The sequence below is a fragment of the Melopsittacus undulatus genome, chromosome 3 (assembly GCF_012275295.1).
Source record: "Melopsittacus undulatus isolate bMelUnd1 chromosome 3, bMelUnd1.mat.Z, whole genome shotgun sequence".
NCBI classification, from domain to species: Eukaryota; Metazoa; Chordata; class Aves; order Psittaciformes; family Psittaculidae; genus Melopsittacus; species Melopsittacus undulatus.
The window spans coordinates 68,719,690-68,746,067 of record NC_047529.1 but is presented as its reverse complement, the minus strand read 5'-3'; the positions used below and the strand labels follow the sequence as shown (position 1 = coordinate 68,746,067).

The window sequence follows — 26,378 nt, the reverse complement described above, 5'->3', positions numbered from 1 at the left end:
CAGGGTAAGAAACGGGACCTTATTTGCTACAGCTAAAGTTGAAGACTTAGTAGCAATGACCCAAGGTAATATGTATCACAAGGAGGTTGACCTCTAAATCACTTTGTGCAGATCTGACAGTGCATTTCAATCAGGATCTGTCACACTATTTATGTTCTTAAACACTACTTATGCTCTTGTTCTGCCCATCTCACAGAAAGGCAGACAATTTATGCAGAGATACATTGTAGTTTTGTGCGGTGGCAGCATGTGTAGTACCATCTGGAGTTCCATTGCTAACCAGCGCAGGGGAGAATCTTCCTAGAATGTGCAAAGTAATGTTTGTAACAGGTCTGGGATTGTGCCTTTGGAAAGATGGAAAGGAAGAAGCCACCTATTTTGCTCCCTGAGATCCATGATGGGTTTGCTCAGCTTTTCGTTCATATGTATCACTCAGATTTAAGTCAACATTTTTTGTGTCAGCGATTACTCATTCTTTTGTGTGTGTGTGTTTTGCGCTCCCTTATTTTTGCTGGGTGTTGGGGTTTTTTTCTGTTCTGTTTTTCTGTTTTCCTAATAGTCCAATTCTTTTTTCATTGTGTTTTCTTTGTTCTGCATATCTGTCTTCCAAGCTCTCTGTCTTGTCCTATCTCATTTCCCTAGCCATGTCTCTGTATTTTCATTCTCCTGTCAGACCTAGGGCAGCTCCTTTAACCACAAGCTGTCTTTTCTGCCACTAAACCCCGAATCGGCTTTCTTTTATCTCCACGCTCTCTCTTATAGCAGGGTTTCTCGAGCCCTGGGGGGCCCCTAGGGGGAGGTCCACAAGCAAATGAGGAGAGTGTTTCAGGGAGGATAGCAATCATATGCTATAGACAGTAAGCTCTTTTGCCCAGTATGTAGCCATATTAATAGCAGCTTGAAAGGGTGCTTTTTATCCCATTTCTCAGTTAAAGAAACTTCATCTGATCAAGATGCTTTCTGGTAAGCAAGGACTAACTCATCTAATGTATCTTCTCTGCTGGGTTGAGAGGCAGGACCTGAAGAGCAGTCTACAGGCAATCAGTGGCCACTGAGAATCTCTTAGCAAAGCAGAGCATGAGCTTTTTCTTAAATACTCAGGGCCAGATGCTTACAGCTCCAGTCAACTTTAAAAAGTGCCTAAGAGCCAGCTCTGAATCTTAGAAGATTGTTTTTGGAATTCCAGCAGCCTCAAAAAAACAGCCTGAAATGTGAATATAAGTGAAATACTGAAACTGGAAGTCATACAAAGTTAAATTTTCGTTCCCTGCATTTCAGAGAATACTGTTTCATGTATTTATTTATTTATGAAAACAAGGCAATAATGACTACTGAGAGCAATGAGATGAACAGTCTTAGTTGGTGTCTTCATGTATGAAGTATGAATCGTGGAATAATTCCAGTTGGAAGGGACATCTGGAAGTTGTCTAGTCAAACCCTTACTCCAAGCATGTGCAGCTTAACTGGATCTAAATTGGAAGTTAAATTAGGTTGCTCAGACACTTGTCAAGCTGCTTTTTGAATGTCTCCAAGATTGTCTCTCTTTGGGCACCTGTCCCAGTGTTTGACCACCCTCATGTTTTGGGGAGGGGGATTTCTGTCTGCTTTGGGATTTCCCTCGTTATATGTCATGTCAGTTGCACCTAGTCCCTTTGCTGTCCATCTCTCTGAGCAGAGTCTAACTGTATCTACTCTGCATCCATTCACCCATAAGGCAGCTGAAGATGGCAACAAGATCAATTTTCTCCTTCCTTGTTTTCTCCAAAGGTGCTTTCTATCCTATGCTGTACAATGGTGTGGTGTTACCATCCAAAGTACAGGGTGTTGCACTTGCCTTTATATGCGAAAACAGATGGAAATATTTTCCACAGAGAATAACATGTGTAGCTGAGAGGAAACATGGCAACCCTGGTGCAAGATGGGGAGCCCGGAGTTGAACATTTATTTTTACTGGTTACATTGAGTAAAATTCTTAGGTCTACAAAACTAAAGGATTACTAGATCATTTCTCCTTTCTTAGTGGAGTAATGGTAGGTATATTTACCCCTAAACAGTCAGTGGGATTAAAAAGACAGTTGACCTTCAACCGCTGTAGAATTACAAAGAATTGTATTTCTTGTACAGAGGAAACAAGTTAGTTTTATATGTGATTTTAGATCCAGTTACAGGCTTATTTCTTGCTTTTCATTTTCAGCATTTTGTCCTGCTGTAAAAAAAAAAATTACCTTCTAAAGTGTTCTAGTGATCAAAAAATGCTTTTATTGTTTTCTCACAAAGTTTAATGTACTACCAAGTTATTTAGCATTTGATTCAGAAATATGTTATTGTTCTCCACTTTATTTTTTAAATACTTGAGGTATGCAAACAGTTTTGTATTTCATTTTACTTTTTGGATATTCTGTAATTAGCAGACATGATCCTACTGGATTGTGTAATGTTTGCATGTAGTAGTAGTCTTATTATTACACCAGAATCAGACAAGAGGAGGTCTTACCTGGAGATACTGTGATTGCATCTACGAGCTAATACGTTTCCCCAGATATACATTTCTTTTCAAAGATTAGTTAAAATGTGATGGTGTACCTGATTTATAACAGGTGTTAAGCCATCTGAAAGTCATCTCTTACGTTGATACTGTCTGAATATGTCAGGGTGACTTTGTCTACCAAAGTGAAAATTTGGCTAGTTGTCTCTTAAAAAAGCTGATAGAAAACACTGCCTGGGTTTTAAGGAATAAGAAGTTGAAGTGAGTCATTCATCAAAGTCATATCAAGTTAGGCACCGAGTAAAGCCATTTTTCACTTCCTTGAAGAGAAGAAAGGCCATTTTTGCTGTGGATGGTCAGGAATATCCACTTACATTGCTCACACTGTGAAGTGGCCTGTGTGTTTCAAATCACAAGTCACATTTTGCCAAAAGGACAATTTACATGAGATAGATACAGGTGTGTCTTAGCCTGTGGCTCTGATCACTAGAGCACATTGGTTTCATGTCAGTTTATTTCAATTTTTGTTCTTATTTTAAAATACAAATTTCATTTTGGTAATTGTTAGGCAAAGTTCGGTGCCTCATTATCGATATTTTTGCCATCTCATCTGCAAGAGTTCTTGGCACTACTTCAGTTTCAGGTGATTTTCTCCAAATCAGTCATATTTTAATCAGATCACAACTGGCTGAAAACCCTAAAACCAGATTTAAATCATAAATACCAGTACAGTAATCTTCTTTGTCAGCAACCCATTACATAAATTGTAATACAATATCTGCATGTTATAGTTGGCTTTATTTATTTTGACTTCCATGTGAATTTGAAGCTTTTGTTAGACATTCTTTTTTTTTCCTTTGATGCAGTTTTATTTTCCTGGAGAAGCTAGCTGGGAAAGCAACAGCCCAAGGCATATCCAATACAGAGAGCTAATTTCATCCTCTGGATAAAAACAACTAAATGCTCTACAACCCACAAAAACATGCAGCCAAGAGGGCCACAGATCTACTTCCAAACTAATTTGTTTTAGTTCTGCATACTATACAATCTAGAACTGATTTTCCTATAGCCTGGCTGCCTTCTGACAGAGTAAGCTTTGTGCAGTTCAAAACTGTTCCTTCTTTACTGTTTATGAACCAGTGTAGTAACAGATATAGAAAGTTTATCTAACTTGAATCTTGAAGGCTCTGTATTACATCTGTTTCCCCCATCACAGTTTTGTGTATTTACTTGAATAATGGAAACAACGAAAAGTCTTTTACTTCTTTCAGAAAGAGAAATTGATTAGAGTTCAAGGTTTGAAGGAAGCAAGATTTCTGTATGAAAGGACAAAAATGTGAAAAAGTAAAGCCAAAGGTTCAGAAAGTGGCAGTACACAGCAACAGTCCCCTTGTTTGCAGGCATGTGTTTCCTGTGGTCTGCAGGACTCCCACCTCTTCCTCCTGCTTGCAAGTTTCTTTAAAATATTAGTGACATAGGGATATGTAGAAAGACAGCCAATGACATGATACAAAAGGCTTTTAATGTCATTACAGGTCCTCATCTGAACTCAGTCGTCAATGTCAATCAACCCAGAGCTGCAAACATCAATGTGTTCTTTTCAACACTATATGTTGTTGCAGTGCCATTACAGCTGCATTTCTAGATGACAAATGTGGTAAACAAGCCTATAAACAGGCTTGTGACTTCTTACACAGGGTTTAAGGCTTAGGTAACATATATATGTTGTAAATGATTGGTGTAGCGGAAGATGTCAAAGCTTTCAGTCAGCCAGACTGTTGCCCTCACGTTGCAGCTGGTAGACTAATGTGGATAAGCACCACTGCTTTAATGTTTCAGTGCAAAATCAGGTGGTCTAGCTTAAAGCGGTGACAGAAGACCTTTCAGATGTATCTGGATAAGCAGATTTAGGAACAACTGCATAATTAGAGTAATGGATGAGACAGTACTTTCAACCCACTGAAGTGTGCAGCTGGGTGATACCCAGTTGTTCTGAAAGAGGGTATTTGCCTTTCCTTGGTACTCCCAGACCCCAAGCTTCTTGAACACCTCATAGTGCTAAGGAATTCAGGAGAACCTCTAGAGTTTGACCTGTGTAACTCTCTGAAAGTAGATGCTCTTCAAATGGGAAGATTTTAAAGATAAATTATCAGACTATTAAAGACTAGTTTTAGCACTGTAAAAACTTTAACACGTGTGGATTTGGGGTTTTTTGAAAGGATGAAGGAAACACAATTTCTTTTCCTCCTCATTGCCTTTGTCTTTTGATTCCATTCTCCATGTATTTGACTGCCTTTGATCTAAGATAACTTTTCATCTTGGCAACTTCTGCTTTTTGAGCTAGTATGTGTATAGTTTGGGTTGAGAGTTTGCAGTTTTGTGGTGGAGGAGAGTTAAGCTGTCCTTGCTTCCTTCAATGTAATTGCACAGGTCTGCAATAAGTCTGCAACTCCTACACTACCAGTAAATTCTCACTATTTTATGGTTGCTTTAATTAGCATAAGTTATTCATAGAATGTTATTTTCAATAAATATAGCAAAATGGAACTTGACATTTGAGAGTAATATTTTTCCCATAGACCATGTTGTATGCCTATATAAATTATAACAATCATTATAATGTACTTCTTCTGCTAACCTTCCTAAATATTACCTGGTGGAAAGGCACATAAAGATGAGGCATTTTGTGTATTTGTTACCAAACATTGCTTTTGCAGTAATTCCCTTTTCAGGTTCAATTCTGAGCTAACAAGCCATACAGGAGTCATTGTCAAAGCCAGATAATTTCTTAATGCGGTGTTTTGCATAGTTGAAATTTTGTAACTAATATCAAGTGAGAATTTATTTTTAAAAACACATGGTTTTGAAAGCAGGCTGTTTGATCAGGCTAGAACTTGAAAGTTGATTCATTTGTAGCATGGCCAAATGCTAACACTTTTTTTTTCTTCCCCTTAAAATGCCTCATAAATTATCTCATTACCAGAAGGCTGACTGCTTTTGTAGGTTCTCAGGAAAAAATGCTACAACAGATCTAACAACAGACCCTTTGTACTTAGGAAGTGCCCACAGTGACCTTAAGAAATGATAACAATCCATTCAACAAGTTGTTGCTAAATGGTTGTGATCAGTTGGGTCAGTGTTAGGGGGCTATTCCCAACCAATGCCCTTTTCTAGAAAATCAGAGAGAAATAGTTGTATAGATTGCATTGTTTCACTGCAATACTTTACAGCATGCATGTTATGTATTTATACAACTGTTTTTCTACATGTGTAGAAAGCATTAATGTGTAATAAGCATTTGGTTTGAGTCTTTAGATCTCTGCTTCCATATTGGCTACTGAAAGAAGCACATCTAGTGGCTCAAGAAAGTCTTATTCTGAAAACTGATTTTTTTCCAAGACACAGGAAATTAACCAGATTACAAATTAAAAGAAGATTGCATTAGGGATTTCCAACATGCAGCTGTTATGGGACCTCATATTTTAGGAGACCCTGTAGCCTTCTGAAAATCTATGTTTCCACACAGATTCAGATTTTTTCAGGCTAAATCTGTAGCCTTTTCACTGTTTGTGACAATTTTGAATGGATGACCTGAGAGGGAACTTCAAAGATTGAAAAAACACAGTACCAAGCCCCTGAAATACTGTATTCTGATTAATTTCAAATATTTGTTCTCATTTGATTTGGGGGTAAGGCATGCCAGAAGGGGAAGGGAGAAAAAAACTTGTGTCTTGGATTTTCAGGTGTCAAATAGAATAATGAATAGACTCTAATTTATCCCTGGGGTAGATTTCAACAGTGTTGATGTCACTTGTACTGTATGTTTTGGACCTGACAATTCCAGAGGTATAGCTGTGCCACCTGGGTTTTGTCATGGGCTCCAGCCAGGAGGACTCTCCCCTCTCTTGGGTGGTGCTGCTGCAAGAGAGGGAAGAGATGTGTTTCTCTAACCTTGGAGTTTGCTTTTTCCCTTGAGAGGAGACATTTCAGAATCCTCAACCCACATTTTTATCTTGTGTCCTGCTCAGTCAAAATAACTGAACCCAAAGACGGTAGTGTAACTTCAACTTACACCCTGATGTATAATACCTCATCACAGTTGACATCTGCATTCACCCAGAGCTTTCTGTGTCCTGGGGACACAGCTGCATCACTGAGCCAGCTCGTTTAAAACTATCATAGTTATGTCTACATAAACAGCTGTTTCATGCATGAGGATAGTAACTTCCAAATCAAAAGCTGTACAATCTGTACATTGTAAGATGAACTGAACATTTTCATTCCCTGTAACAGAATCCTACCCTTGCATACTTGAAAGATAGGAAAGTGCTTACAAAGTACACACACAAATAGTATGTCTCAGTGGCAGATGTAGTAGAAATGCCCTGAAGGCACTAATCTACTCTTTCAGTGTGACCTGTGGGCAGGAAGGCAGAGTGCTGCTGGTACATTGTCTCCTCAGCGTTGTTCCTGCCTTGGCTCTGGTCATCTGCACATGTCCAAGGGTTGACAGCTAGTGAGGCAAACAGATTCAGCACTTTCTTCACTTGATACTTCTGAACCTTTTAAGATCAACTCTTTCCTAATTGGTTATAAATTCATGAACATTAGTGTTTTCAGAGTAGTCATGAATTTAAATTGCTTCTCAGTGTAACATTGCAGGAGTAAGTTCTCATTAATTTTATTTCAGACCATAGTAGCAGCAGACACTTAGTTCACCTGATTGTTTTCTTTGTTATTTCCTACCAAAGTAGTACCAGTAAATTGACTGAACCAAAAGTCCTGGAGAGTAGTGAAGATGGGATTGTTGCGGGTTTTATTAGTAGTAGTAGTAGTACTAGTATTATGATTATTATTATTACTGTGTTTGACTTATCAAAACAACATATAGTGAAAGCATAACAATACTGGCCAGGAACTGGTCTTTTATATATAAATGTATATACTATACTGAAGTTTCCAGGTAACATCCTCATTATTGTATAGATATGCTGTGCTAGTTTGTTTAATCAATTAAAATGCATATAAATATTTATGAACTGCATGTTTGTAAGTTAAAAAGCATCCAGTAGCATAAGCTCAGGATATTTTTCTGCATTATTTGGAACCAGGGTGTGTAAAGAGGTGGTCACCTGTTTACCTGGTACCGTATTTTTATGCAGAATCATCTGTGAGACTTCCTGTGCTTAATGTCTGTCGCATCCTGTACCACCCTAAATCTGACTAGAGGTTAGCCAGCCTGAAGCTGTATTTATTTAATTTCTGCACATAAGCCATCCTCTGAGAGGGATCAAAAAGCTCTTTCAGAAGGAGCTATAGGGCCCATGAAACAGTGTCTATCCATTTCTGCAGCAATGACCTTTTATATAGAGAACAGTGGTATCTAATTTTGTTTGTATGAGGGCTTAACTTATAATATCACAAAGCTTTGGGCCCTTGAGGACCTCCCTTTGTTAACCATAGCTGGTAGCTTCTGTGACACCTCCCTTTTTCTCCCAGCGAGAGACACATGTGGGGACAAAGATGGGCACAGTATGTTGCAACACAAAGTGAGGCAGCAGATTTTACCTAAGCATCACCTCACTACCCTCCTCCTTCAGGATGGGTGTGGAAAAGAGGTTGGTGGTGCCAGATACCCCTCTTTTCACCAGCAGAGCCTGTTAAAACTCTTCTTCTTGGGTCAGCCATGGACCCTGGTTACCATGGTGACAGGGATGAACTTGACACTTCAAAGCACAGCTTGGGGAATCAGTTTTGGTTCATAATCAAATACAATTTTTCTTTTTAACAATGCTACCCTAAAAAGCTGTAATTTAGAGTCCTGGAAGCAACAGCTTAGATTTACCCATGTCCTAGTGAATTTCTGTCATGCCTTCATCTCCCAGAAGCTGTACTCCAAGAGAGAAGCTCTTTAGAAGACATAGAGAAGGGAGAATTGTGGGGATTCCTTTCCCAGTAAACGTATCTCCAGCTTTCAACTTGAAAAAGAAAAATCTTGAAGGGAGGCCAGCGGTGTACCAAGCTGACTCACATGGGGAAATGTGTGAACAAGTTGCACATCCCATCTCCCCCATCCCTGCAAAAGCCCATTCAAGTGTTTTCATCAAATAGAATCAGCTGAGACTTTTTTTATTTTTTTATGTAATTAAGCTAACAGGGGTTACAGATCTTGTCTCTCTGAACTTGAATTTATTAATTAACTTTCAGGCTTCTAAAAATTTCCTTAATTGCACAATGATTATCATTCTAGCAAAGCAGTAACAAAACAAAACTCGAGATGGAACGGTCTTTCTAGATGGATGATTAAAACACAGGCAGACAAGTCTAAAAGAAAATATTCATCAGAGAATCTCACTTAGTTTTTCAAAGAGCCCTTTTCTCAGGTAGTAGACTGTCATATCTCCAGAGCTGGCTATAGAACTCCAGTTTCACTTGATGTTATCCTGATGTTACCTTGTTGAACTCATTCAGACGTCATTCCTGGATTTAATTAAAAGTTTTTGAATGCCACATAACAAAGGTGCAGAACAGATTATCTCAAGCAGAGCTATTTTGAATATCAAGCTATGCAGCAATAACACCAGTTTGTGAGAATTCAAAGATCTGCCATAAACAGAAATTAACATTCAAAGAAAATGCAGTGTAATAAAATAGCAGCTTTAATCATGCATAAAACAGAGTTTCTTCCCTTGCTTACACAAAAGAAACCCAGCATAAAATGCTGTGAATGTTAAGAGAGTCAAATGAAATGGTAAGAATGTGATGCATAAAATCTTGTTCAAAACCTCTGATTTAAAAGCTGTCTTTCAGAAGGCTGTCTGTTTTTTAAAAGGTACCATACAAGCAACTCTTCAAAATCCTACCAGAAGTTTCTTCTTGAATAATTTTGTTTGGATGAGCAAGTAGAGCATCATTATATTGATTCCAGTGCCATTTCTTTGGGAAGGTATAGGTTAACAGATTTTGTGCTGAGTCTAAAATTCTCTGACAATTTTGCAAAGTTGTGTGTAAATTCTGACCCACAGAAGGGAAGGAGAAGACAGGAAAGCAATATGTGCTGTGACTGGATTCCTTATGCCACAGTAGACCTTAAGAATTAAGTATAAATATTATGCATGCTCAATTTTAGAAGTGGGTGTTGGATTTTTAGGTATATTTGATTAAAGACATGATGAAAGAATTTAGAGGAATTTAGTACATTGGGAAATTGTGAGAATAAGATGTACTCTACCTCACCAACTGTTTAGAATTTTACTGTCCCTGAAAGTGTTAGCAACCCCAGTCTAATTTAGTGCTATTCACAGTTGAACTTCATGCTATTGATCATGGAAGTCAACTGATTTAATATTGTCCTTCAGCATCTATGAAAACAAGAACTACTTCTTATATGGTGACTATTTGCAATGTGCAGAGCCAGAATCACTGGGTTGAGTTATTTTATGAACTTTGTGAATGGCACTGTGGAATATGATTGCTGTTACTGTTCATTAGTTCAGAAGAAAGGTGAGTGGATAAGTTGCTAAACCTAGTGTTCTCCTCCCAGTCTAGCTCATAAATCTGTGTAGGCAGCTATTCATATGGAGGTGGGGGAGGTGGAATATAGTTAACTCTGTTTCAGATCAGGTGCTTTTGCAAATTTTATGCAAGATGAGTTTGCACTGGTTGAAAACATAAGGATTATCCCTTCTTAGACTGACAGGGTCAAATTATGAAAGACAGTAGTATGCAAGGATACTGTAAAAATTAACACTTAATTTAAGGTGTATTGCAGTCAGGCTGGCTAAAGGAATTAATAGCCAACAGTGTCCATTTTTGTACAATCATCATTCTGTTAACACACAAGGTTCTTTCTCAAAATAATAAAATACCTTTTAATTACCTTTTAATACTGGTAAATTACCTTTAATACAGTCTGCTATTCAAGATATAAGAAAAGACTGCAAGACTAGATTACTGAAAAGGAATGATAGGAATTAGTAAAGCATTTGGCTTTATAATTTCAGACCATTTTTACCTTCTTTAGAAATAAACAGTATTTAACTCCATCACAATAATTCAATTTTCAGCAGCTGTATCTCTGATTTAGAGATAAGGATGTTGTGGGGGAACCACGTCAAAAGCTTACAGAATTTAAGATAGATGACATCAGTAGTACTTTCCTTGTCCAGTGATGTAGTCACGCCAGCATGGAAGGCCACTAGTTTGGTTAGGCATGATTTGCCCTTGGTGATGCCCTGGTTAGTTGTGTTGATTTGTTTGGCAAAACGAGTAGTTCAGTCTGTAGAAAAGCCACTTCAGAGAAAGAAAAATCCTGACAGTCCTATAGACAATAGAGGGAGCAAATTCTCAGTCAGCAAAAATTCTCTTCCTGCTGTAGTCCTTTTGCAGTCAGTAACCAGGAGACACTGACTTATATCCGTAAGTTTAACAGGTAAGCACAAGGTTTCTGTAGTTTTGTCCTTTGGTTGTGTATGCGTAAGCCACACGTGCTTATTACAATACATTTTATCAAAATTAAAGCACAAATAATATGAATTACCTTAAAATTCCTACATTTCCTTAGATTATTTTATTCTACATTCAGTAGCTTCCTCAAAATAATATCCTTATTGTATGCAATGCACATACACATAAATAATAGATTACAGTGTGATTTATATCTGTAATTGCTTTCATATAGTCCTCAAATGTAACATTCAGTCTAGAGAATGTATATATCATCTGGTGCTGAAAAGCATACTTATAATAATCCTGGCTTCATTTACATCAAAAACTATTTTCCTGTTGATACAGGAAATCCTCTATCAAATTTTCCTGTTGATACAGCTGATGCCTACAGCTTTTAGCAGTTTGGATACAGGATGCTCAACCACTTGTTATACTTAGTCTATCTCCATACAATATAGTTTTTCTCCACTAATTTAGGACTTTGTGATATGTTTCTAGTGGGCACCAGCTTTGTCTCATAATCAGCATTAAAGTTCATGGAATGAGTTACTGTCCCTTACTTCAAACCCCTTAATCTAAGGAAACCAGAATAAATGGGCAAGCAGTTGATATCATCCTGGCTTTCCACTGTTATTGGAAAAACAACAGTGAAAAATTTGGTCAGTTTTGAACAGTTACTGATAATCCAAACTCAGTCATTTCTTATAGAATATATATATATATATATATATATATATATATATATATAGTAAAACACCAGTGCCAAAGTTAGGCGAATAGGTAAACTCCATCAGTAACCTTTCCTTCAGATTTTCTGAGAAATGTATAGTTGTTTTTCTAAAGTAGCTGTTCTGAATGAAATAACATTATAAGTGGCCAAACAGTAGGAAGCACCTATACTGAAGTTTGCTCTGTCAATGAGTCTTGCTCTGTCTTTCTGCAGGGAAGAGTGAGATGAAAGCTCAAAGCTTTCGGATGTATTTTTGAGCCTTCAGCTTTGAAGTGTGTCTTCAGGTCATATGAATTCTTCTGATTCATATTTTGAAATTTCTCAAAGACCTGGCCTTAAATCTCCATCCACAGAACTAAATCTCTTGCTCAAGCTTTAGTTATTTTGCAGCTTGAATAGTTCTTACCTTTGCAAGGTGCAAGCTACACAGGTGCACCTGCGTTGTACTCATGGCAATTCCAGACACTGACTATTCTACTCCAGCATGCTTCCCTCTCTGCCCTTCCCACATCCTTGCTGGTTTTCAGTACCATATACAGCAAACATGAGCTGTTTTCCCCTTGGCATATACAGCTATCTACATTTTAGCTTTGATTGGTCTTTTGACTCTACTGATTGGCCTTTTGGCTCTACTTCTCATCAAATGTTCATTCTTATTTGTCATATCCAACCCCAGATAATAGTTGACTGGGAGCTGATTCATTTTAACAATTGAGAATTTCAAACACCTTCTTTCAGTTTCACCTCAAAAGTCATGCCCCTCATTTCCTCCATTAGACAGCATCATATGTGTGTCCAGCATTAATTCTAGCTTGCGTGTATGTGTTGTATGCATGCAGCTACTCATGCGGACACCACTTACCTGATCCTGACTCTTACCCATAGACACCTCAACAATACACATAATACAAACAAAATACAGTATTAAGTCCACACATGTTATATATGCAAGTATGGATACAAGCATATATTTACACAAAGTAGGAAGCATCTAGTATTTTCTAGCAGAGAGTTCAAGCTGTAGGGGAGAGAGATGATTATGATGATGAAGTCTTATGATGATGATTATGTTTTATGATTAAAGCACTGCCAGATCTCTCACTGTCTGCCTAGCTCTCACAGAGGTGTCTGAGAGAGAGCACGTTCCTAACTCAGAAGGTTGTTTCGAGGGTAAGTTGTTTGTAAGTGGGTCAGATACTGCTGAGATAAAGGTTACAGAAACAAGTAATAGAGTGATTTTAAACAACAGCATGATCCATCCTGCATATGGAACCTGAACAGAAATGGTCAGAGTAATGGTTAAAATTAGAAAGTATTAGATACCAGTAATCCCTCGTACTGACTTTGCTGGCTTTCTAAAGGGCCTGTGGAGCAGTAGTTTTCCTGTGGTGGGGCTTTACCTTATTTTTCATTCTGCTTGTTTTGGTGGTCTGTTGAGACAGATCCTGGTTTCAGAGTGAAGGACATTTTCTGTGTAATGGCATAGGCATGATGATACCAACCAACAGCTTGTAACCACTCCATTTGCAGCTGCTGTGAGGGGGGAGAGGTTAAGTGGCACCTGCTGCATGCTGGGTGGAGAGCAAAAGGAGGGTCAGAAAGAGAAAGAGCACATGTACCCATCTGTGCTTGTGAGCAGGGGAGAGGCGAAGTGCTGAGCCACAGCCTTAGAAAGTAAGAACTAGAGAGCTGAAGAGCTGTGTCCTATTTTACAAGTAAACACCTCATGGGGTTTTACCCCTGGCTGAAACCTATTTATATTTTTTGATACTTTTGCCAGGCTGGAAAACGCTATGTTCCTGATCCTTTGTACACCAGGCTCTGATGCAAAGAAGTGCAGACTGAATGGCTGTGCACTTTCACATATATTCTGTTTTCCTCTATGCTGTAACCTGTGGCCTCACCAAGCTCAGCTGTGTTACGGAGTGGTTTCATCTCTGTGTAGAACAGCAATTTTTCTTTTCTCAGAGCCTATAAACAGAAATAAAACTGCTGCTGAATTTAGGCTTGGTTTTATGGGTGACCTTATTTGGAGAATCAAAATTCCCAGTAGAATGCAGATTGCAGGCCAGATGCTGTAAGGTGAATTAATATGCAACGGTGGGCTGAAATTGGGTGAAGGAGAGGACTGGAGTTAGGGTGCTGATTGCAGCTTGGAAAAGAGAGTTTAATTTACTGCTTGTGAGTTAATGTAATCTCCGTAGTCAGTGTTAAATATTCCACATTTAATACCTGACAAAAAGAACATTAAAGGAAGTAACAGTGATTTAGTTGATAGATTATTTCTGCTTTGTCTTCAGCTTTGTAATACAATAACTTTTTTGGAAATCCAGATGCATATACACTTCTGGATCCATGAAGTTATATATATATATATATATATATATGCAGCTGTATACACATACATAGTCATATTCTTGTTGTTGCAGATGTATGGCATGTAGATTGAAATTTATAGTATGCCTATATACATATGTGTAGACATATAAAGACATGATGCATGTATCTATATTTTGGCTACTGTATTAAAACACATATTTGGAAATTATCACCAATGATGATGATCTTGTCCCTAGTGCTTACACATTTAAGCAACTTCTTTTTTAATTCATTTAGCAGCAGCAACAGAAGAACCTGAGGTGATTCCAGATCCAGCTAAACAAACGGATCGAGTGGTGAAAATAGCAGGAATAAGTGCTGGAATTCTGGTATTCATCCTACTTCTCCTTGTTGTCATATTGATCGTCAAAAAAAGGTAAGAAAATTGTCTGTGCTGATTCTTCCTTTTTTTCCTCTAACTCAAACAATAACTATATAGGTCTTAAAAAATATAAAAAAAGGATTTTCAGGACCAGTAGCTCACATCATCTTTTTGATAAGTTCTTTGTGTTTCCTGTTGGGTTTGCTGTGATTTTTATGATGGATTTAAAGAGAGTATATCTTTATATTTGGGATCCAATAATGATACATTTTTTCATACTTAATTATTTCCAACTAGTTTTAAGTTGCAGTTGGAGGAATGTACAAAATATTAGAATAGGTGGAATTGAAATTCATAGAACCTTTTTTTTCCTAATCAAATGAAAAAAGAATAACTTACTGTGGTTTTCATGTTATAATCACCTAATAGAATTTTATTTTCTATATGCAGCTCTAATGAGTTGTTTGTATCTGTAGGTTATCCAACTTGCAAAATAATGTAATTTTATACCTCTATTTATGCTCTTGTAAACCTGGAGTTTTTCTTAAAAGTCATAGCACATCACTGTAAAATTATCTAGTGAGTCCTTAGTGCATGAAATTGTTTTAAAGTGTATTAATTTGAATGAATTCTCATTTTTTCAGTGCTTTCTTAGTAAGCAATATCGCCATCTTCTGGCATTGTACAATGCTAACTCCACATCAAATGCTCCTACCTATAGTAAATTGTGCTACCCTGTTGCTCGGTCAGTATTTAAAGTCTCAACTTCCCAGTAGTTGCAACTCATTTAACCTGGCATAAAAGTTCATAACATGGCTCTATAAATCCATAGTTTTAGCATCGAAACAATTCCTCTTTTTCTGTGTACACCCTCCCTGGTGGGTCCCCTTCACAGGACACAAGCTGGTTTCTCTTGGGTGGAACAAGAGCTTTGTTTTCCAGTGGTGTGTGCATTGTGTTCCCTTACCTTTTGCAGAAGTCTTAATGAAAAGTATATTTGTAAATGTTGTGACTGTTCTTCTGAAATGCAGCTTGCTATTATTTATAAAGATTAAGAAAAAAAAATCAAAATTGTACCTAAGATCATTCTATATGTTATAATTACTGGTTTGCCTTAGATTTTTTTAATTTATTGCCTCTTTACAATTATCCCTGGAGATATATAACTTGGAGAAGAAACGTCTGCATTAGAAACATTAGGTATGCTTATAGTGTTCTGTGTTAGTTAGCTACATATGTGATTTCTCCCAAAAGTGCTTTTACTTTTCTCTGTTGTTTACCTCTGTGGTTGAGAATTAACACATACGCAAAAGGTCCAACTCATCCTATGCAAAAATGACATACAGTCAGACAATTTACTTTATTTACACAACTTCAACTTTTTTAAAACAAACAAACAAAAATGTTGGTTTTCAGCTTCTAGGAAAAAAAATATGTTTTATAGCTTTATTGCGGGGTATGTGCTGGGAGGATCACCTTCTCAGTGCATGATGCAGTGGTCCCCTTATGCCTAATAGAAAACTGTGTGTGCATGTGTGTGTGTGAGAGAGAGGGAGAGAGACTGTGTACCACTTTATGATGTCAGTCACTTCCAGACGGGATTGGCTAGTTTTTCAAGTAACGAAAAACAAACAAGCAAAAAGGCCTAAAATTCAATGTGTGTATTTTTCCTATCCTTTTTACCTCTTGCATTCAGAGTCCTTTCAGACTTTTACTTTCACTGTTGAGTTTTTTGATGAAAGCAATTCAACTATGTCTGTGAAACAATAGTTTAAAGTTTCCCCTTTTCTCCCCTTCCTTCCTCTGAACCTGTAAAGGCAGTACCTTTTTAGGAATGATACTTGATTATCATTCTAAAGCACACAACATTTATAAACTTCTGTACTATTTTGTATTCAAAATAGGTGCAAAATTAACCTGTTTAATGAACATTTTGTATTTGGCAATTTTTCATCATGATAGTTTAATTGGTTGTGTATTGTGTATGTTATAGGTGTGCCATTCACCCCTTCCCCCAAGCCCAAGGGAAAGTGGACAGGGTTTTTTTAATACCAGCTTTAGTCAAGTTCTTTTACAAAAAGCATAGAAAACCTTTGTATATTTGAGTTAATTCAGTCCATCTAGTGAATCAGGGCCATTCATATCATGAAGCCAGGAACAGATGTAAAAACCCCGATGCATTCACACATACATCAACACACTTAGCTGTGGTGGGACTGAAAACCAAATCCATTTGAATCATCTTCTGTAGTGTACATATCCAGTGATCCATTATGTAGTATCCCTTTTGGTACCTGAATTGACTGCAACTTATTACACTGAAAAGCCAATAAAACAATGGTTTCAGCATTTTCATTGGTTTCCTAAGTCGTATACACAGCCATCACTATCTCAAACTGGTTAAATGCAGCATTACATTTTATTGAAAAATGGAGTACTAAGCAGTTTTGTTCATGAGCTTGAGATGTTTTAGGCTTTGCCTGATCATTCTGTACAAATTGGTTTGAAGTTTTCCGGAATCTCTTAACAGCTCTTAAAGAGTTTTACTGGAGTAATCAAACCAGCTAAGAAAAGGGATACTGCATCTTTAACAAGCAATGCCATTTTTATTTTCAGTCATTGTTGGACTATTTCCAAATGTCCTTCATTTCCTTCCATTTGTTTACCTTCTATGTTTTTAATGCTTAGCATGACTACATCAGCATTTCCAACTGTTAAGATTTTAAAACAGAAGCATATGTTTGCATTCAGGAAATGTGTGGTGTATATGTCAGTACACACATATCTGTTGTGAACGTGCATTCTTTAACATGTGTGTACTCATATAGCTACATACAGTATGCATACAAACATATATGTATACACACCTGTGTACTCATAAAGATGTTAAAATGAATGATATGAAATTTGTTTTCTGATTAAATGTATTTATTAATGGAATCTTTAATTTTTGTAACTGAAAAGTAAAAAGCCTATTTACTGCACAAGATTCGTACACAGCTGTTCATTTGTCATGGCATCTAGGTGGTAATCATTATATTATGCTGAACTGCATGTTGAAAATACACAACCCATTTAATTTTCAAATTTTTTTGGCAATAGATGAAATTTCAGCATGTAATTTTCTCAAGTGATCTTTCTAAAAACAAAACATTTTTATACGCTAGTGTGTTGTTTTTTTTTTTACTTGCATGGCAAAGTAAGGCTAGTTTGTGCATGAGCAAGTTGAAATGCTAACCAAAGAAACATGAATTTTCCAATTTTTTTTTTAACGCACATTTCTCTGCTTTATTGAATGTGACAGAGTCACGCTTTTCATTCACCATTGCTTCTCTTTTTCCACTGTCTGTGATTTGCTTGCCAGGAGGAGCTACTATTCTTACTCCTACTATCTGTAAGTAGAACATGGGTGGCTTACTATTTTACATGTTTTAAAGATGCAGTATCCCTTTTTAAAAAAGAAAAACAGTCCCTATAATTTTCCTAAAGTTTTATTCAAAGCTACTTTTCTTTATTCTCAGGATTGAAAGACTTCTTGTATAGTTCCTGTTATTCTTACCTGTTGTTTTTTTTTTTAAAGGGATATTGTATTTCTAACTGTATATTGAGACTTTCACATTTTGCTACAGTTTTTCCCATAACTATCATCTTAGTTTATTGTAATCATAATTTAATTTGCATTATGATTCACAGCGACACATAACACTAAAGAAAAAAAACTCTTTTCCCATTTCCCAGCGAGAGAACTCTGCTTGTAAATCAAAAATCGTTCATTCTTAACATGTCAGATGAGTAGTGATCCTGTGCACCAATTTGCCTACACAGATCATAGGCAGATGCTAAACTTTTCTAAATAGGTCTCTGCCCTGCCAATGGCACAACAATATGTCTGCCTCTGCGGTACCAAACTCTTTTCTTGCTTTACAGAAATACTTTTTTTGTGAAGTGATATGCATTTATTGCTTGTGAGTTGCTTTGCATACACATTTTCAAGTGTGGATCTCACTTTATGACATTGGTTTGCATAAAGTTTTGCTTCACTGAAGCAAAATTGGCTTTTTCTAATACATGTTTGCCAAATGAGTTTTTTTAAGTGCTGCGGCAGTTTTGGCTGTGATTGAGCAAAGCAGCTGCACCCATTCTTAATTTTAAATAAATGCCCTTGAGTTAAGAGGTGATCTAAAAGTGCACTCAAGTGCTTTGATGAACTGGTGGTGTCTCATAATTATGCACTTCCACATTTTTTAACAGCTTAGTTAAATTCTTTAAAAAACCTTAAAAATTAAAAAGAAAAAGAAATAAATTGAAACCCCCACCACTAAGCTGGTTTAGCCAGCTGCCCTTCTCCAGTTTATTGTGACAAATTATCATTTCCTAGTTAAATAACAGTTGCTTCAGCTCAAGATAATTTGCCACACAGTTTCATCCTATGATGGAGCACTTTTCCCCTCCAGCTCCCACTGAAACACCCACCTTCACAGTTTCACCCAACTGGATCCTTTAGCAGACAATGAGACTCATTTACACTTTCTGCCAGCCTCAAGTACTTTAACCTAACGATTAGCTTAACTCAAGCATAGATTACATGTGTCTTTAGCTGAGTTGAGGGAAGGTAAAAAAGGAAAGGAGGAAGAATTCAAACCCGAGGGAGCCAGGAGCAGTTGAACAATAAAGCTGCCCCCTCTCATTTCCCAGCAGCTTTGTGTTGTGGTGCTGCAACACAATAGGCCTTTTTAGGAGTTAAAGCAGAGCATAAGTATTAGAAAGCAGCTACTGTAATAAGCTAATAACTTGAAAGCCTTAATAGCTGTTGATTTATTTAGCATAGCTAGAAAATTTTGTTAAAAAGTGTTGCTTCAAAGAAGGGCTTAATATAGTCTAGAGATGAGATGTAATAGTCTTTTTGTTACATTTCTGAGACGGCATTAGAAAAAGGCGATCTTCAGTATACAGAGACTATCTGCAAGGCTTTGAAACTTGAACAAACAGTCTGAACTGGAAATGCCAATTTTGTGAAAGCTTTGGTAGTACTGGGAGCCAATTATAAACCTCAAGCAGTTTCACTTATGGAGATTCTAATGGTCTTCATTTGTTCGACCAGAGTATCACTGAAATCAACTTCTCTTAAGTTAATAGGAATGTGTGGAGCAAATGTATAAAATCAAGAAATTTAGAGGGAGCATCCAAATGTCATTGTTGGGGTTTTTTTTTTTAGCTTTCACGGAAAACTGATACACACATGTGCACCTCATATACACCTCAAGGGTTTGATGAAAAAAGTGATAGGTTTAGAGACCATCTTTTGGATTTTTGTAGCAATGTGGTTACTGAGTAGTAATTTTCCAACTAGTCTATCTGTAAATGAGGAAAAGAACGTGGGGAGGGGAAAGAGAGAACAAAATAAGGAGATGAGTCTGATGAGTGAAAGAATTTTTGTTATTCTCATGAATGTTTTTTCCATTTATATCCTACTTTGTGGCCCCTTATTGTGAATGAATGGTATTAAGTTAAGAAACAAACATCTATTAGGCATTTTCTTAAATATGCAAAAACATGAAGTGCTTCCTGTCTTGGAGAGTGGTGTAGGTCTTTTCTGGTGGATGGTTCCCAGGACTTGAGAAGTAAATGGATGGATAGTTTACACTAATATTCTTTTTGTCTTTTGTTAGAGTGCGGCCCAGAATATTAAAAGTTGTTGGAGAATAGAGGAAGATCAAGAAGGTTTTTTAGTTTGATAAATGTAAGACAAGCACTGTCTAAAGAGTTAACAGGGTATTTGGTGATATTTTATGCAGGAAAAGCTTGTGAAGCTAAGCTGTTTTAAACATACATTTTCAAGAACCCAGTATTTTCAGTGATTGTCTCTCTCCCACCTGGTGTCAGATTTATCCAAATAAGCAGGTTGTCTACCTATTATATTGCAGACAGAGCTTCAGGTGAAAATAGGGAGGTTTCAGAACAGTCTAATGTATGTCAAAGGTTCCTGCAGAACCAAGGTGTTATTTCATGCTGCTCTGTGTACTTCTTACTTATGCTTTAAAAGTAGTAGGCTTTAAGTGATAATTAACTTATATCACCTGCTTCTGTCTGACTTCTGAAGACAGTGAAAATCACTTCCAGTTCTTCCTCAAAAGATAAGAATTGAGAGATATTTCTGAAGCATGCACTTTAAGGCATTGGCTATTAATTTGGGGGGCTTAGTTGTACAGGTTTGGTTGCTGCTTAATGGTGACAAATTCAGAGTGTAAGACTGCTAATGTCAAAAATTTAAGATGTTCCCAAACTTCATGAAAGGGTAGAGTGATGAGGGGATTTTTTTTGGTTTTTAAAGAACCAGTGTTCAGTATGAGGAATGAAGCTTGTTATCATGCTGTATCTTGTGTACTGAATGGGAAGAACAACCTTTAAAATAAAAGGTAATATGAATCCATATTGAATAATTATGTCTTTTTTGTTATTTCATAGGGGCTTTTACTAACAAAGTAATTTAGAAGGCTAAATAATTTCTTCCCAACAAGGCAAGCAAGGGGAATGAATTATCCATTTATAAAATCAAACCACCGATTTAAATGGAGATGGTTGATAAAACTGCATGCACAGATGCTTCTTATTTATCATTTCAGTTAAAATGTAATTATATTCTCTAATTTGTTTATATTAGTGTAATTACTCCACAGGAAAATAAAATATTACCAGGGTACAGAAGTTGACACTTCCATTACTGCATTTGTGTGTGTATAGAAAACACACAGTTGTGACTCTTTCATATCAGTGTGCATAGTTTTATCAACTTCATGCTGGAAAAGTTGTACTTGGGAAAATCAGCCAAACTTTTCAGTCACTCAGGATTATATGTAATGACTGCTGTAGACATGAGTGTTCATGAAATATTAAGGTGGCTTGGGTTTGTTTTTTTTTTGGCTGGGCAGCAAACTCGCGAAGAAGCGCAAGGATGCCATGGGGACCACTCGCCAGGAGATGACACACATGGTGAATGCGATGGATAGGAGTTATGCTGACCAGAGCACCCTGCATGCAGAGGATCCCCTTTCAATCACGTTTATGGACTCTCATAACTTCAGCCCCAGATGTAAGTACAACAGTGATAGATAATCAGAAGGACAGGTGAACATAAGAAATATGGGTAACAGTTCTACCTTTTAAGGAAAAGTGTTGTAAGCTCCAGGTTTTCTAGGAATACTGGTAAATCCAAAGGTTGAGTAGGGCTGTTCAAATGTTATTGTTATTGGTCTGTGGCCAATTATTAAGATATTTATGTGTACCTTCAGTATGTGTTGATACTTGCTCTAGGAAAAATATTATACTTCTAGAATATCTCAATTAAAATCTGAAATTGAATTTTCCCTCATGGGGATGTTTAATACCAACATGTTAAATATTACTGCATAATGCCATGTCTGTCATGAATAATAATATGAGGTCCAAATTAATTTATTTCTTTTGACAGTAAGGACATTAGAAGGAAACATTGACAATTGTCGACACTGTTTGTGAAGTTTAGGAACAAGCTTGTTAATATATCTACAAATTTCCTGTATTTGTACTCCTTTTTTATAGACTTGACAACTGTCTCATTTTGACAAAGTTTGGCAGTTTGAATTTCTGACTGTTAAGTGTCTGGGTTATAGCTACTACAATACCCAGCATGCTTGCTTGCTGGATATAACTCCCAGCTTCTGCACTGTGCCTTGCGCAAAAGCAAGATACTCCACTGGCAGACTTAGTGGATACCTCAAAACAAGTGTATAAGTTACCAAAGAGTTGCAATTCTGCCACTGAGCTGGTGGGAACATGACCTTCTCCCAGCCATGTGGACTTGTGGCTCAGCTTTAAACAGATCTGGGCAGCCTGAGCTGCTTTTGAATTGCCGTCTTTTGGGAAGGGCACTCCATCTCCCTTCTCTTGCCTATCATGCTTAAGCAAAATACATCCCTTAAGGCTTGTCAGTTCTTTCCTGATTGTTGTAAGGGAAGTAGGTTTTGGCAGAGGGACTGTTGCTCAGTTTATTGAAGCCTACCAAACTGCACAGTGCTAATAACATTGTAAGTGTCTCATAACAAGCTACAAATAGGAGTTCAGCATCAGCCTACGAGTCTTTCTATACAGTTTTGGCTGGAACTGTTTGAAAATTCTCCAAAGTTTGATGTCTTATTGTCATGAAAATTTATGGAGACAGGTTTGCGAAGACAGTTTGATTTGGATTAAGTTATAATGGATCCCAGGCAAAGTACCCATCAGGAGCCTTCATGGCTATTAGAGAACCAGGGCTGCCAGGCACTTGGGAAGTCTTCTAGATGGGCTGACATGACACTAAGAGCCTATGAGTCACAGCCACCACAGCCGTCTTGGTTGATTGGCAAAGAATTTTGGCATCACTGTTTTCCAGTGTTTAAAATATGTAATTTTTTGGGTGTTGGAGGGTTCAGTTCTCCTCACTATCATCTGTGCTGAGGCAAAGAACTCTCTAAGCTTGCAGGATTTTAGGCAATTTACTTGAGTACTGGGTCTCAATTTTGCCACAGAGATGTTGGTATTTTAAATTTGTTTCCAAATTGGAACAAAATCACACTGTGGCTTCTAGACATTTCTGTCCAAAATTACACTTTTGTCTCTGCACAGTTCTATCATTTGTTGTGATAACAAATGATAAAAATCTATGAATTTTATTCCAATATCTGCACCTAAGTATCTTCGATTTTCCTGTGCTCCTTAAGAGTAATATCTTTTGGCATTGCACATAAAAAAGCTATTAACTGTAAATATGTGTATAATTTTTCTAAATTACTTGGAAGGTTTTAAAGAAATACCATTTTATTTTGAGATGAGCTATTCAGGTATTACATGAGAGGATGGGTTTAAAAGAAAAGGAGTTGATTCTATGAAAGCGAACCTTTATTGTGAAGCAAAAGAACAATAGTGAAGGAGGAACCCTTTCAGAAACTAAATTGCATGTAATGTCTTCTTTTTCTCCTTTCAGTAAGAATCTCTTTGCCTTTATCATTGCATTTCTGAAGTCCAAAATTACTGCCTTTCATTCCTTTTTCTATTCTGGAACTGTGTATTCATTCTGTTTTTCTGTTATAGTAAAATTAATGGGGTTTAGTTATCACTTGGTTATACTCTGAAGTGTATTGTTTTTATTCTTAAACATACACAAATTGAGGGTAATGTATTTCTTCATGAGCTTTGTTTTCCTACAGTGCCCAATGATCCACTTGTGCCGACAGCTGTGTTAGGTGAGGACCCTAGTCCTTCATTATCCATTCCTGCATGAGTTTCACCTCCTTGCATGACTGAACGTTGAAACAGCTTGTTTTATGTGAAAGATACTATGCTGTTGTCAGAATATAACTCTACATTCAGATTAGCAATTCAGAATTAAACTGACACTGCTCTTAGAATAAAAATTATGTTATTTTCTCATTAGAAAGTTATTCCTAGTCACTGCTAATGGAAGAGGAAATGAGGAAATAGGTAAATGGAAAATGATAAAATTTTTCTCCCCAGAGCATTCAAACTGGGTTCCAATGAAGTGACATGTGAAACTAGAACTCTATTGAGAGATAACATAAAAATAAAATTCAGATCCATATTAGCATTATTTGGCACCCAAAGCTCAATTTTCTAACTAACAAGAATGAAAATAGAAACTGAAAAGGGAAAAACTTCCATAATACCAAAGAAGAAACAACAACTTCATTTGTAGGCTCTGTACAAATATTCCTGTATACCTACATTAAGTATGTATTTCGATTTATTTTAACCTATCAGCTTTTCAACTTTGTACTTACTTAAAAAGAACAGCAGATGTGGCCATGTGCTGATTTCTGTGCCTCATCTGATAAAAACCAAACATCAGGAAGTGGACATTATAAACTAAGGTTGAAAATTAGATTCCTAGAAGTAAATCTTAAAGGGACCTAGAGATAATCTAATCCTTCCTCTGGTTTTGCAAACCAACATTATAGGTATCATATAGACTCTTTATGACAATTGATATAAAAATAAAATTCCATTCCATATGAGTATTATTTGGGACTCAAAGATCCATTTTTTCAGTATTAGTTACTACTGTCTTGAGTGTTACTACTGAGTGTTATTACTGCTCACACCTAGTTTTTCCAAACTAGACTCATCTAGACTAAATCTTCATTGCTGTGGATTGAGCCATTTTATTTTGAGAGACTTATAGATAGAACTGACACACTCCTATCCTTTTAGAACAGTCTTTTACCCACTGAAAGGCTCACATGTACTTGGTTGTCTCTCATATAGTTAAGCCCAGATCTTTCTCTCATCTTCTTGCAGCTCATGTTTTCTAACTTTACCATTCTTTTCCTCTGAACACTTTCCAGTTCATAGGACAAATTTTTAAATTGTGGTACCCCAAATCAGGTACAGTTCTCAGAAGTCTCAATGCTGAGCTGAGTGGAATAGGTACCCTTATGCCCTACTTGTAGTTCTCCTGCTACCTGAACTGTATTTTGTCCTTTTTTTTTATTGTGCTTATGTTGCTGACCTGCATTCAGTTACCTGTTAAAATCCTGCTTATCATTACCCAGTCCATTACTCCATTTTGTAGATATTTATTTGATATATTTTCTACACACAGCATATTGCATTCCCTGTTTAATTCACTGTGTTGATTTTTGCATTGTCTCCCAAATAATCAAGATCACTTTGAAATATGATCCTGTACTTGTGACGTGCTTGTGATGCCTTATCTGTGGCCTCTGCCTATGCTATCTGGGTATTTTCTATCCTATTATGCAAATAGTGGGTAAAAATGTTGGTAGAAAGTATAGTAAATCTTCGTGTAAAGAAGTCCTGTGGGACTGAGAACAAATACCTACTTGTGAGTAGTCTTTGGTCTTTGTCAAGCTGGGTATACTCACCATGGGGAAATTTGTCAAGCCGTATTCTGCCAATTTCCTTTTGATAACATTGCAGGTATCATTGTCTTGACTACAGTAATGTCCTAGACAGTTTATAGTGTATCAGAGAAGTTGGATGCTGGAGCCTACCACTTTGAGCCCAAGGAAATCTAACCATGGGGTTTTAGAAGTTTATGAGTGAAACAGCACCATTGCCTGAAAGATCAAAGGGTTAAACTCAGTAAATCTGAATACTTACTGAAATTATATTAGTGGCCTTACAGAAAATTAGGCTTTTCCTGAAATTCTTCTGAGATATTCTTGATCTTCTTGTCTCTTTTAGCCTTATTTCAAACACCTACAAGCTATATAGGTGCTCTCTGGTGATACTTGTAAAGCTATTCCTAATAGCTCACTTAGTCTGTAAGTATATTCCAAAGATCAGTGTATTGCCACTACATTGTGGCAGACACAGATATGAGCAGCTGTGATCAGTAAGGACAAGGAATGAGCTGAAGAACAGTTTAATAGTTCTTGTCTGCATTTCCATAAACTAGTAATGGTGTTCGGAGCATGATAGCCTCCTGGTATAGAGAAAGAAATACTAGTTGGAAGAGGTAATGATTTTTAATTGCATGGACTGAAATAGCAGAAGGAAGTAGACAAGCTTTTGGCATACCATGTAGAATGGGTTGTGTACCTCTAAGCATGTTCCTTTGGAACTAGATCATTTGGCTTACTTTACCCTCATATAGCCTTTGCTTAGCCCAGCATCACAGAACAGTTTTCTCTGTTTTATGTAGAGATTAGCAAAATTTTATAGCCTATAAATTATAGAACATGTTATTTTATGTGAAGCTCTTATTACTTTGTAGCTCTACTAGTTTTCTTTTTCTTCATGTATAGATTATTAATGCTACTCTTCATTCTGTGTACATTAGCACTAAGTTAGTATGACAATTTTACTTTTCTCAAGTTCCTATCATTACATTGATGGCATAATAATATTTTTAAAATGGCTCTCATTGTTACCTATTGTGAAGCTTTAACAACTTTTAATGTCATTTTTTTTAGTCATTTTCTAATATAGTCCTGAAATAAACTTCTCATGTTCTTTTC

General features: G+C 36.8%; 1 protein-coding gene across 3 annotated transcripts in view; it reads left to right on the top strand.

The window, feature by feature from the left end:
* Window positions 1-26,378, top strand: part of PTPRK (protein tyrosine phosphatase receptor type K) — a 398,062-nt gene that overhangs the window by 345,797 nt on the left and 25,887 nt on the right. Inside the window, exons 14-16 of one of the 3 annotated variants that reach the window (XM_034060345.1) lie at window positions 14,280-14,418; window positions 21,294-21,454; window positions 23,586-23,621. In XM_034060345.1, the coding sequence (XP_033916236.1) occupies window positions 14,280-14,418; window positions 21,294-21,454; window positions 23,586-23,621 (336 nt within the window). The remainder of the gene's footprint in view (window positions 1-14,279; window positions 14,419-21,293; window positions 21,455-23,585; window positions 23,622-26,378) is intronic. The other 2 variants (XM_034060343.1, XM_034060344.1) reach the window with 2 other exon arrangements.